We start from the raw sequence: 14369 nt of genomic DNA, 5'->3' as shown, positions 1-14369 counted from the left end.
TTCGATGGCATGTGTAGCTGCAGATACACATGCTGTGCATAGACTAGTAAGCAGTTATCTCACCAAAAGCGGTGGTTCAGCCTGTAGGAGTTGAAGTTGTTTGAAACAATGTTCGTAGTACTGCTTGACCTACTGTGGCTTGTTGTGCTGTTAACACATCCACACAGTAGTGTTTGGTAAATGTATGAGGCGTAGACCATGTAGCTGCCTTACATATTTCGGTCATTGGAATATTTCCTAGAAAGGCCATGGTAGCACCTTTCTTTCTTTCTAGTCGAGTGTGCCTTTGGTGTAATAGGCAGTTCTCTTTTTGCTTTAAGATAACAAGTTTGAATGCACTTAACTATCCATCTAGCAATGCCTTGTTTAGAAATTGGATTTCCTGTATGAGGTTTTTGTAAAGCAATAAATAATTGTTTTGTTTTCCGAATGAGTTTTGTTCTGTCAATGTAGTACATTAACGCTCTCTTGATGTCTAATGTATGTAGTGCTCTTTTAGCTACAGAATCTGGCTGTGGAAAGAACACTGGTAGTTCTACTGTTTGGTTCAAGTGGAACGGTGATATGACTTTTGGTAAGAATTTAGGATTTGTTCGTAAGACTACTTTATGCTTGTGTATCTGAATAAATGGTTCTTGTATGGTAAATGCTTGTATTTCACTTACTCTTCTTAGAGATGTGATAGCAATTAGAAATGCAACTTTCCATGTTAAGTATTGCATTTCACATGAGTGCATAGGTTCGAAGGGTGGACCCATGAGGCGAGTTAAGAGAATGTTGAGGTTCCACAAAGGAACTGGTGGTGTTCTTGGTGGTATAATTCTCTTTAGGCCTTCCATAAATGCTTTAATGACTGGTATCTTAAATAATGAAGTTGAGTGTGTAATTTGCAGATAAGCTGAAATTGCGGTAAGATGTATTTTAATGGATGAAAAAGCTAGCTTTGACTTTTGCAAATGTAGTAAGTAGCTTACAATGTCTTTAGCAGATGCGTGTAATGGCTGGATTTGATTATTGTGGCAATAATAAACAAATATTTTCCACTTATTTGCATAGCAATGTCTAGTGGTTGGTTTCCTAGCTTGTTTTTTGACCTCCATACATTCATGTGTAAGGTCTAAGTGTCCGAATTCTAAGATTTCAGGAGCCAAATTGCTAGATTCATGGATGCTGGATTTGGGTGTCTGATCTGTTGTTTGTGTTGAGTTAACAGATCTGGTTTGTTTGGTAGTTTGACATGAGGCACTACTGAGAGGTCTAGTAGTGTTGTGAACCAAGGTTGTCTTGCCCAAGTTGGTGCTATTACTATGAGTTTGAGTTTGTTTTGACTCAATTTGTTTACTAGATATGGAAGGAGTGGGAGAGGGGGAAAAAGCGTATGCAAATATCCCTGACCAACTCATCCATAACGCATTGCCCTGAGACCGATCTTGTGGGTATCTGGATGCGAAGTTTTGGCATTTTGCGTTTTCTTTTGTTGCAAATAGGTCTATTTGTGGTGTTCCCCATCTTTGGAAGTAAGTGTTTAGTATTTCGGGGTGAATCTCCCATTCGTGGATCTGTTGATGATCCAGAGAAAGATTGTCTACTAACTGATTCTGAATCCCTGGAATAAACTGTGCTATTAGGCGAATGTGGTTGTGAATCGCCCAATACCATATTTTTTGTGCTAGGAGACACAACTGAGTTGAGTGTGTTCCTCTCTGTTTGTTCAGATAATACATCGTTGTCATGTTGTCTGTTTTGACAAGGATGTGTTTTTGGCTTATTATGGGTTGAAATGCTTTTAGCGCTAGAAATACTGCCAGTAGTTCTAAGTGATTTATGTGAAATTGTCTTTGTTGAGTGTCCCATTGTCCTTGGATGCTGTGTTGATTGAGATGAGCTCCCCATCCTATCATGGAGGCATCCGTAGTTATTACGTATTGAGGCACTGGGTCTTGGAAAGGCCGCCCTTGGTTTATGTTTATGTTGTTCCACCATAGAAGCGAGGTGTATGTTTGGCGGTCTATCAACACTAGATCTAGAAGTTGACCCTGTGCCCGTGACCATTGTGATGCTAGGCACTGTTGTAAGGGCCGCATGTACAATCTGGCGTTTGGGACAATGGCTATGCATGAGGACATAATGCCTAGTAGTTTCATTACCATCTTGACCTGTATTCTTTGTTCTGGATACATGGCTTGTATTACCTTGTGAAAAGCTTGTACCCTTTGTGGACTTGGGAGTGGCAACCCCTTTTGTTGTGTCTATTGTCGCCCCTAAGTACTGCTATGTTTGGTACGGCTGAAAGTGCGACTTTGTGTAGCTGATTGAGAAACCTAGTTTGTGGAGTGTCTCGATAACATACTTTGTGTGCTGTGAACACCGTTTTTGCATGTTGGTTTTGATTAGCCAATCGTCTAGGTATGGGAACACGTGTATCTGCTGTCTTCAGATATGCGCAGCTACTACTGCCAGGCATTTTGTAAAAACTCTTGGCGCAGTTGTTATCCCAAATGGCAACACTTTGAATTGGTAATGTACCCCTGTGGAATACAAACCTTAGGTACTTTCTGTGTGAAGGATGTATCGGTATATGGAAGTATGCATCCTTTAGGTCTAGTGTTGTCATATAGGGCCTGATTACAACTTTGGAGGAGGTGTTAATCCGTCCCAAAAGTGACGGTAAAGTGACGGATATACCACCAGCCGTATTACGAGTCCATTATATCCTATGGAACTCGTAATACGGCTGGTGGTATATCCGTCTCATTTGGGACGGATTAACACCTCCTCTAAAGTTGTAATCAGGCCCATAGTCTTGCAGTTTGACCAATGGGATTACGTCCTGTAATGTCACCATGTAAAAGTTAACTGATTTGATGTAGGTATTTAAAGTTCTGAGATCTAATATAGGTCTTAGAGAGTTTTGTCTTTTTTGGGTATGAGAAAGTAGAGAGTAAACTCCTGTTCCTTTCTGATGAATCGGTACAAATTCTATTGCTTGTTTTTGTAACAACGCTTGGACCTCTACTTGTAGAAGATCTATGTGTTGCTTTGACATGTTGTGTGTTTTCGGTGGGACGTTTGGAGGGAAATTGAGAAATTCTATGCAATAACCATGTTGGATAATTGCTAAGACCCAAGTATCTGTTGTTCTCTTTCCATTGTTTGTAGAACTTGGTTAGTCTCCCCCCCCACAGGTGTTGTGTTGGGGATTCGTGGTGTGTAAGTCACTGCTTGCTCTGTGGAGTTTTGGGACTTTGGAACTTCCCTCTACTTTTTTGGAACTGTCCCCCTCTATATTGTCCCCAAAAACGTCCCCGCTGAGACTGGCTCTGATAAGTGGGTCTTGTTTGTGAGGTTGTGGGTTCTGTGCTTTGTCCTCGAACCCCCCCACCCCCCAAACTGCGTCTTTCGAAATGTGCCTCTGCTCTGTGGGGAGTAAAGTGCGCCCATGGCTTTGGCCGTATCTGTCTTTTTTAAGTTTTTCGATGGCAGTGTCCACCTCCGGCCCAAACAACTGTTGTCCGTTGAATGGCATATTCAGCATTTCCGGCTTGAATCCAGATGTACGCAGCCATGCATGTCTCCTTATTGTCACTGCTGTGTTTACAGTTCTAGCAGCTGTGGCTGCAGCGTCTATTGCTGACCGTATCTGATTGTTTGAGATACTCTGTCCTTCTTCCACTACTTGCTGTGCTCTCTTTTGGAACTCCTTGGGCAAATGTTCTATAAAGAGTTGCATTTCGTCCCAATGAGCCCTATCGTATCTGGCCAACAAAGCCTGTGAATTTGCAATACGCCACTGGTTTGCTGCCTGTGCCGCCACTCTTTTTCCTGCTGCGTCGAATTTACAACTTTCTTTATCTGGAGGTGGTGCATCTCCTGAAGTGTGTGAGTTCGCCCTCTTGCGAGCTGCCCCTACTACCACGGAGTCCGGTGTTAGCTGTTGTGTGATGTGCACGGGGTCTGTTGGTGGCGGTTTATATTTTTTTCTCTACTCTTGGAGTAATGGCCCTTCCTTTTACAGGCTCCTCAAACACTTGTTTGGAGTGCTTTAGCATTCCAGGTAGCATGGGGAGACTCTGACACTGTCTGTGTGTGGACGACAGCGTATTAAATAGAAAGTCGTCTTCAATTGGCTCTGAATGAAGGTTGACATTATGAAACACCGCTGCCCTTGACACCACTTGTGCGTAGGCTGTACTATCTTCTTGTGGTGACGGTTTAGCTGGATAACAGTCAGGACTATTATCTGACACTGCGCATCATAAAGATCCCACGCGTCTGGATCGTCTTGACTCATCCCTGTATGAGTCGGGGATTGCATCATTGGTGGTGTGGCTTCCGGCGATGGTTGCGGAGAGCGTGGTGGAGACTGTGGCGGGCTTACTTGTTTAGCCACCTTAGCCTGTGGCTGCTTGTCCTTCTCCTGGAAGGCAAGTTTGCGTTTCATTCTAATAGGAGGGAGAGTGCTGATCTTACCTGTTTCTTTTTGGATGTGGAGCCTTCTTTGGGTGTAATCTGGCTCCATTGTCTCCAGTTCCTGTCCAAATCTATGTGTTTTCATTTGTGAGGACAGTCCTTGTTCCTCTGTGTAGGAACTTGTTTTAGGTTCCAAGGCCGGATGTTTCGGTATCAAAACCTTTTCGGCTACTTTTTTCGGTTCCGACAAAACCTTTTTTCTTTTCGGCATTGTGGTCTCTCGGTGCCGACCCATTTCGGTGCAGCTGTCTCGGTGCCGAACTTGCTCGGAGCCGCTGTCTCGGGCCCAAGATTGCTGTGTGGCGGTATCTCGACCGGAGTCGGATGACTTAGACACCAGCGTGCCCTTTTTCGGTGCCGATGATCGGTCACCTATTTTTCAGGTTAAGCCATGGCCTGTTGGCGGTGGCGTCCCCTGGGCTTTTGTGGTCTTCTCGTGAGTTTTATGTTTCAACGTCTTACTCACGGTTTTCGGCGTTTCTTCCGGATCGAGCTCGTCCAAGTCCGACTCCTGGATGGAGAAGGTTTCTTCTTCCTCCTCGAAACGCCCTTGTCCTGTCGGCACAGACGCCATCTGCAGTCTTCTAGCTCTTCGGTCTCTTAATGTTTTTCTGGACCGAAACGCTCGACAGGCTTCACAAGTATCTTCCTTGTGCTCTGGAGACAAACAAGTTACAGACCAGATGCTGATCTGTATACGGATACTTGTTGTGACATTTTGGGCAGAAGCGGAATGGGGTCCGTTCCATCAGCCTTGAAGAGACACGTGGCCGGGCCGACCAGGCCCCGACGGGGGAATCGGAAAAACCCCAAAGGGCCACCGGAGGTCTTCAAAAGTCGGTGTCGATCTGTTGTAACTAACCCGATACCGAACGCAAACAATACCGACGATTTTTCCGAGATTCTAACTAACTTTCCGACCCGAAACCCGGAGCGAAAAGGAACAAGTCCGAACCCGATGGCGGAAAAAACCCAATCTAAGATGGAGTCGACGCCCATGCGCAATGGAGCCGAAATGGGAGGAGTCCGTCGATCTCGTGACTCGAAAAGACTTCTTCGAAGAAAAACAACTTATAACACTCGAGCCCAACACTAGATGGCGGGATGTGCACAGCATGTGTATCTGCAGCTACACATGCCATCGAACATATATATATATATATATATATATATATATATATATATATATACATATATATATATATATATATATATATATATATATATATATATATATATACACAAACACACACACATTCTGAGGATTCTGTTCAGCCTTCTTATACATTGCTTAAGAAGATATTCAATTCTCCATGTGTAAGAAACATTGTAGGCAATTTTGGAAAACAATTAACAACATTGTCACTTTGTTGTTAAACATGTGACTCTCGGAGCAGTAGTAGGCTATGGCTGTGCTACTACGAACGATATACGGTTTCCCACTCATCCTCCAAAATACTACAATGACAAAATAGAACACAGTGAAACCTGATTCACAAAGGGTGCAGCCCTTTTACTTCAAGGGCACTATTATCAGTGCTAGGCTTTCATTTAACAACATAATGCATGTTGGTGTTGTAGATTTGATTGCACTGATTAAAAAACAAACACGTCGGCAATGATTTGTAACTGGAAGGTCGAGAACTGGAAACAATGAAAACATGGTAGGAGGTGGCCACTACAGTTTTAAGGTCTACAGAAACTAGTAAACAATGAACCAACAACTCCAAGACCCAGTGTCACTCAAATTAATGGCATGAGCCATCCGATTTACTTAAAAATAATGTTTCGGCAACAGGTACTCACTTTCGTCTGAACATCTCTGCAAATATACAGCCCACACTCCACATGTCCACAGGGGTTGCATATGTTGCCTGCAGCAGTACTTCAGGTGCTCTGTACCAGAGAGTGACCACCTGCAAAAGAATATACGGACAGTGAATCACAGACGGGAGACACCAGCCCAAATTTCAAGGCAACATTTCCTCTCCCAAATATCCCACTATTCAAAGTAGAACAAGTTATTACCAACTCTGTTGCCCAAACTTCCCGATAGAAATGTGTCCAGAATCAGCCTCATCACATGACAATAAAAATCTTTGAGAGTTAGCCACTTTCCAAATGAATGGTCACGCAGTTAGGTATGGTAAAAATATAAATAAATAACTAAATATTAGTTTTAAATTGGGAAAATGAAATACTATGCCATCAAAAAAGAAATAGGGTATGGAAGCAGTAGCAAAAGTGAAATCTCTTTGACTACTAAAATAAAGAAATCTCTGGAAATATGGCAGAATAGGAAAAAGACTTGCTGGGTCCCTTGACTCTGCTAAACCCAATTTCTCTACTACTACGTTGCAAGCTGTGCCTCCAGAACTTGCCGGAAATTATGGGAAAAAAAATTCAAGGTTTGAAAAGGTTATTGTAAAGCCACACACAAACAGAGCCACAGCCCCGACAATGCGGTCAGACCTGCCTCGTTTGAACTTGAGAAACTAGTCTGATTTCAAGGCAACAACTACCACTTCTTTCTATTAATTAATAACCAAAAGTACTCACTACCCACAGTGCAACCCCATCATCCTGAAAAATAACACCAGCATCTAGAAAAAGCACCTAACCACCACAACGCCTCCCCACCCCCGCACCCCCCACCTAACAGGCTATGTTGGCTCATTTCAATGTTAACTCAATGCACAAAAATGTCACAGAGCAGCTAGAGAATTCTAGTATAAAACGGGGGAAGGGCCAGGTGGCAGGATAGATTCAGGACCATTTTTAACTAAAAACATTCCATGCAATTTTAAAAGACAAGTCGCACCCCAAGAACCATCCTGGGGAAAAAAATAAAACCAAGGTATATATAAGTATATATTCTTGGAGGCTGAAGTCATGTCTTTCACTCATATGTCCTTCGTCCCACCTGCTTTTCTTCTAGGTATCTTGGAATGATGTGGACAGAATGTTGTGCGTGTCATGGGGTGGGGGGGCAGGGGTGGTGGTGGAGGAGGTTTGTTTATTTCAACAGGTGCATCATGTAGTTTAGCACATCAAAAACAGCCATACAGAATATAATTAAAACAGCACAAATAGATTTTACGAACAACGAGAATAAAATGAACAGTCGCACCATGGTCAAAATGTCATGTAACAACCTAAAACTTACTTCTATACTCTACCCTAGGAGAGCATGGAGTAGTATAACTTGCATCTAAATTTTCTTAGGGAGAATCAGCACACTGCACAACTGTTTACAGCCCAGCACTGTAATTATCAATAGTCAAGAAGGCAGTGTTCCCTGCAAAAGGCCAACACGTGTCGCATCAGCTCCTCTCGGCACGATATCAGCTTACAGTAGAAAGTGCAATATGGCTGCATCTCTGGCAGACAAGATTTTTTTCTGGCAGTGTCCTGCGCAATAATCTGGGGCGATGGCTCTTTTGTGACAAGTGGTCAAGTGGCAGTCAGTTTATATTATACCTTATCTACAATGGAATTTTCAATATCACATTAGGAATGTCTAATATAACCAATGAGCATCAAGAGGCTAATCCAAGAAACATTATTTTAAACAAATAAGTTAAAAATACAACATTTGAGACTGCACTGTTTTGTATATTATATATGTTTGACCTTGAAATAGGGATAACAAGGCACTTGTTCCAGACTGATATTGCATCAGGTGTCTTGTTCAGGTCTATGTTCGTGTGACATGGCCCTTTCACAGGTTCTTGGAAAGATAAGAAAAGACGACATCTGCATCAAAGTAGACATGTTGATGGTTCTGCAAAAATACAGAAACTGGAGCCTTAGCCTACTTAAAATGGAGTCAGGCATTTTAGTTATGACATCACTGTGTACCTCTCTTCCCTTAAATGGGAACAAGCTACATCTCGGATGAAGCTTTTTCTTGGGAACTCCAGGTTAGTAAAATTATACCAAATTGCATTTTATGTCTCAAAACGTTATTTAAAGTGATTCCTATCCTGCCGCTGGGTATCCAAAAGACATTCATTCAAGCAATTAAACTCTTGTAAATCTACTACTGAACTCTTTGTACTTGATATTTTACAATTACATCCTTGAAATCTTTATTTGATCTAACAAATGCCAACCTAGCCATCCCATCGGCTGGTATCTGCAAATCTCCTGAAGGTTCTCTGTAAATCTGCATGCATGCTGAATAAATTTCCAACACTCAATTCTGCACAGAGTAGGTACAGGGGTGCCAAATATAGATCCAAGAGGGCCAGATTCATGTCAGAATTTCAGAGCATAGATTTACCCTCAACCTTATGGACCAACGTAAAAATAACTGATCTACAGGGACAATGCATATATCTGTGAAACTATTTTGGCAGCTAATCCTTTGGTGCACCCTTCGAAAGTATGCTGGAGAATCGCATGTTTTATATTGCTTTGGGCGGTTGGACATACTAAAAACAGCTTTTCATACAGTTCACTGATACCCATAAAACGGTAAGCTGCTCAGCGGCCATTCAAATCTCTAATCTTCTTGATTTACACCTCTGTAGCAAAGGAATTAGTCAACTAAGCTGTCTACATTCAACTGACACTTAGAACTTACATAAAGTTCCAGAAAACTGTGAGATAGAAACTGCTGCGTCTAAGCGAGGCTGTCCGATTTGCATGTTTCTATGACCTCCAGGCGTCAGATGTGGGATGGGGATGGAGTTTTCTGGCATTGCTGCGGCAGGGTTCGCTGCATCAAGTCACTCAAACCACAGCTTTAAACCGGAGGGGAGTGTTTGGCCACGTAGGAGCCCACCATGCTCCACGGCCGAGACGTCAGTCAGCCAGAGGGTGATGTGATCCATGGTGACGCTTGCGGAGTATGGCACGGTCACCGCGTCAGCCACAGAACTAACTGGGAGGTAGATCGGATGAAGGCCGTGGCTCGGCAATCACTGCGTTTCACACCATAAACGCGTGTCAATATAGGCATGCGTTGGAGAAGCTGGCTTGAAGGTAGGAGACTGCCTACGAATTATAGAGAATTCGCCCGAATGCACGGAGGTGCACGAAGGTACACAGGGTTGGGGGGATGGGGAGACATTGGGAGGGTGAAGAGCTCCCACCAGCAGAAGCTCCCGCATGATCCATAGGAGAAGTACCCACCTCCTAGTCAGATGTGTGGGGGGGGAGGATAGAGGCACCACTCCCCCCCCCCCCCCCCAACCCCAAAAATACCAAAATATCTAAGCTAAATATTAAAATACTACAGGGAAAAGAGGAGATATAATAGTATTCAAGCAAATAAGTAAAGTATGCAGGACACTAATGAAAAGCCACAAACAGGCAAAAGTACAGCAAAGTGCAGCAAGACAAGACAGGGGGTGAAGGAGGTCTTACACAGAAGCACCGTAAAGGAAATACGGAAATCCTTCCTCTCCTTAGGGAAATAAAGGAAAAGCAAAAGAAAGAAGCAAAGGAGTAAAGAAGGAACAGGGGAAAAAAAAAAAGAAAAAAAAGAGCCAAAAAAGCACAATAAATTATACCTCCCTTAGTTGGAAGGTACATTAGATATACTGACAGAATATAACACAGGGGCGGACCACAGAAGCTATATCCAACTGTCCAGTGGTGGATTCTTAAGAGCAGGGGAGCCATCTCCCCCCAGCATGCAGCTTCCCCCCCCCATTGACCTTCAGAGTAAGGGTCGGTCCTCAATAAAGACTCTCAGATCAGTGCGAAGCATAAAAAATAAGCGTCCCATATCTACAGATACGATGGTGAACATGGAGTTCAGCACGAATATCAGTGGTTTGACAGATCGCGATTAATGGCTCTAGGTCTCGACCAGCTACGCATCCTAGCTCGAAAGAGTCAGGCCTGCCTCCCCCTGTGAGAATTTTTTTTTTTTTTTTTTTTTTAAAGCAAGGAGGTCCAAGGCAACTTAAATAGCTCTTGTAACCAGCGAAGACAACATCTAGTCTGGTATTTTACAGTGAAGAGCTTCGCGACAGCAATGGAGCCCCTAAGCAACTCCATCCGTTATTAGGCGGAGGAGCAAGAAGTGGGTCAAAGGAGGTCCTTTTGGGACCTCAGCCCGCCAGCCATATTGTTGTTTCGGAAGAAGATACTTATCTTCTCTCTGTACAGTGAGGTTCAGATTTGGTAGGCCCCACCAGCCTTTCCATGAAATCATCTTTGAGCTCTGAACGATGCACGGAAACCAGGACCGGCCACGAGAGACACCAGGCAGACTCACAACCCTATGCAGAACAGCCAGGCGACTTGAAGGCGGAAACACTCGCAATCCCTGCTTCTTCAAATATTAAATGAGCTAAAGTCTTACAATTTCACAGACTGAAGCGAACCAAAGAACAGAAACAGTTAAACTTGATAAATGCTAACATCCAGCAGCTTAACACTCGAATCAGGGCGGTCAAACATCTTGTCTCGAACTTTGAAGTTGGTCGAGTCCACCTTGCCCCTGAAGTTTCCAAATGTCAAGACGATCTCTGCTGCAGATTAAGATGGAAGATGCAGAGAACCGCTCACGCAGATCGAACCTAAGATTTATAGGGGTTCCTGAAGGTCGTGAGGATGGACAAAATATTTCAAAATTTATTACAGACCTTGTTAAACATGTACTTCTGGAACTGGCAGATAGGATCTTTCTATTATGCGAGCTCATCGAGTACTAGCGGTGCTAAGACCGAATGTTAAATACCCTCGCACATTACTGGTGAACTTCGGGGATTTTCGTATTAAAGCACGTATTTTGCTGCAGGCAATTAAGAACAGAGTACATCAGATTCCTGGTGACTATATTTTCAGAATCTTTTCCAACATGTCGATTGCTGCTGTGCGTAGGCAACTAAAAGGAAAGGATTCCAGCATTTCAAAAGGCGGGAGCTCTGGCGGGGCTTATACAACAATCAAAACTAAAAATCTTTTTTCAAGGGCCGGTCAAATACAGTTCACACAGTCGATGCGACTAGAACTTTGTTGCATGAGTTATGGGGTAGGAGTGGGTTGAGGTGGGCAGCATTTACTGGGTCAAGTTTTATGGGTGGTAGGAAAGAGAAAAGGGGAAGGAAAGGGCAGGAAAAAAAAAATATATATATACACATATATACATACATACGCACACCTTGTTATTAAATGCTGTTCACCCTCTGGCTACTGACAACTAGGTGCCATGTCAGGGCACCCATGTGGAGGTAAAAAAAAAATGGGAGGGGGGTTGGGGGGGGGGGGGGGGAATGGGAAGGAGAGTGTGGGAGCAGTATGGGGCGAGTTCAGGGAGGGCAGGGCTCTGAGAATCCCTAGGCGGGAGGGCTTCAAGGCCAGAGAGCTCAGGGAGGAGGGGGTGGGCAGCTTGGGATACAGGGGAGGAAAGGGAACGAGGTTCCGTAAGTTGAGAAAATTCAGGTTCCCTCCCCCCAACCCCCCTTCAAAGTCATACAAACAGGAGCTAAAGTTAATCTGGTTGATAACTATGGTCCAGTTACGGATGAAGTAGAGCCATTAATGCAACTTTCTAATATAGCAATGTGTGCCACGGGCCCTTTTATTATGTGAGGCGATTTTAATTATATTCAAGATACAACACTAGATACTTCCAACCAGGCGAAAAGGCAACTTAAACCTAGGACTAAAAGGCTTCTGAATGTAATGAAGTGATTTCCAGATAACAGACCCTTGGCGAGAAGGACATCCTGTTGCTACTCAATATACCTGCTATTCACACCATTATAAGACTGCCTCACGGATAGATTTCTTTTTAGTATCCCGCTCGCTGACTAAGCTAGATCCAGATATGTGGGCAAATGCTTTCTCTGATAATTCCGCAGTCATGGTGACGGTAGATTTGGACTTGCCTAACAAAGAGAGACCCAGATGGCAGTTTGACAGATTGTAGCTAACTAACCAACAGTGGGTCTCAGATATGAGAAAATTCATACAGGAATTCTTCCAGTTTAATCAAAATTCTGATTCCCTGTTCAATGTATGGGAGGAATTTAAAGCAACTGCCAGGGGCCAAATTATTTCTATTAAAGCAGCGCAGACAGGTCAAAGAAAATTACAAATAGAAAAAACCTACAGAGGCAAAAGACAAGGCATCAGCGGATTGCATTAGATCGGGGGGCATAATCTTAACCAAAAGAGCTCAGCTTAAAGAATCTTTTTATTCTGGAAGAATTAGCTAGCTCAAGAGCTTATCAGCAGCAGGTTTATGAAGAAAGTCAACTGATAGGTAAGCACTTAGCTTGGGCCACTCATAAAACACGAAAAGCAGACAATACACCAAATCCAGGATCCTGAGACTAGTAGAATTGTCAATGAAGACAAGGTTATAGCTCGAGTGTTTATGTCACATTATTCTAGAATCTACAATAGACTATACCGTTTCACTCTCGCAGCTAAACCAGTATTATAGCCCTATCACGCTATCTAAAATGATTAAAAGATTCAGAACGATGTAGTATAGAAGATTATGCCGTTGAAGATCAAGGGAGCAATACAGAGAATACCAAGTGCAAAGGCTTGTGGTGGCAATGGTTTTCCAATAGAATTTTATAAAAAGGTTTTTGAAGAGCTCACACCGTTCTTGACATAATTATGTAATGAAATATGTAAGGAAATGCCTCCTTGGCATGGTTACCCCCTGACTTTTTGCCTTTGCTGATGCTATGTTTTGAATTGAAAGTGTGCTGAGGCCTGCTAACCAGGCCCCAGCACCAGTGTTCTTTCCCTAACCTGTACTTTTGATTCCACAATTGGCACACCCTGGCATCCAGATAAGTCCCTTGTAACTGGTACCTCTGGTACCAAGGGCCCTGATGCCAGGGAAGGTCTCTAAGGGCTACAGCATGTATTATGCCACCCTGGAGACCCCTCACTCAGCACAGACACACTGCTTACCAGCTTGTGTGTGCTAGTGAGAACAAAATGAGTAAGTCGACATGGCACTCCCCTCAGGGTGCCATGCCAGCCTCTCACTGCCTATGCAGTATAGGTAAGACACCCCTCTAGCAGGCCTTACAGCCCTGAGGCAGGGTGCACTATACCATAGGTGAGGGTACCAGTGCATGAGCACTGTGCCCCTACAGTGTCTAAGCAAAACCTTAGACATTGTAAGTGCAGGGTAGCCATAAGAGTATATGGTCTGGGAGTCTGTTTTACACGAACTCCACAGCACCATAATGGCTACACTGAAAACTGGGAAGTTTGGTATCAAACTTCTCAGCACAATAAATGCACACTGATGCCAGTGTACATTTTATTGTAAAATACACCACAGAGGGCACCTTAGAGGTGCCCCCTGAAACCTAACAGACTATCTGTGTAGGCTGACTGGTTCCAGCAGCCTGCCACACTAGAGACATGTTGCTGGCCCCATGGGGAGAGTGCCTTTGTCACTCTGAGGCCAGTAACAAAGCCTGCACTGGGCGGAGATGCTAACACCTCCCCCAGGCAGGAGCTGTAACACCTGGCGGTGAGCCTCAAAGGCTCACCCCTTTGTCACAGCACAGCAGGGCACTCCAGCTTAGTGGAGTTGCCCGCCCCCTCCGGCCACGGCCCCCACTTTTGGCAGCAAGGCTGGAGGGAACAAAGAAAACAACAAGGAGGAGTCACTGGCCAGTCAGGACAGCCCCTAAGGTGTCCTGAGCTGAAGTGACTAACTTTTAGAAATCCTCCATCTTGCAGATGGAGGATTCCCCCAATAGGACTAGGGATGTGACCCCCTCCCCTTGGGAGGAGGTACAAAGAGGGTGTACTCACCCTCAGGGCTAGTAGCCATTGGCTACTAACCCCCCAGACCTAAACACGCCCTTAAATTTAGTATTTAAGGGCTTCCCTGAACCTAGAAAAACAGATTCCTGCAACTACAAGAAGAAGAGGACTGCTGAGCTGAAAGACCCCTG

General features: G+C 44.0%; 1 protein-coding gene across 2 annotated transcripts in view; it reads right to left on the bottom strand.

The window, feature by feature from the left end:
- CDK4 (cyclin dependent kinase 4) overlaps positions 1 to 14369 on the bottom strand; it is a 369431-nt gene that overhangs the window by 73720 nt on the left and 281342 nt on the right. For both annotated transcript variants that reach the window (XM_069230925.1, XM_069230926.1), the window contains exon 5: positions 6277 to 6386. In XM_069230925.1, coding sequence (XP_069087026.1) covers positions 6277 to 6386 — 110 coding nt within the window. The remainder of the gene's footprint in view (positions 1 to 6276; positions 6387 to 14369) is intronic.

This window comes from Pleurodeles waltl, chromosome 4_2, assembly GCF_031143425.1.
Source record: "Pleurodeles waltl isolate 20211129_DDA chromosome 4_2, aPleWal1.hap1.20221129, whole genome shotgun sequence".
NCBI classification, from domain to species: Eukaryota; Metazoa; Chordata; class Amphibia; order Caudata; family Salamandridae; genus Pleurodeles; species Pleurodeles waltl.
The sequence above is the reverse complement of the archived record's forward strand: the minus strand, read 5'-3'. Positions and strand labels throughout refer to the sequence as shown.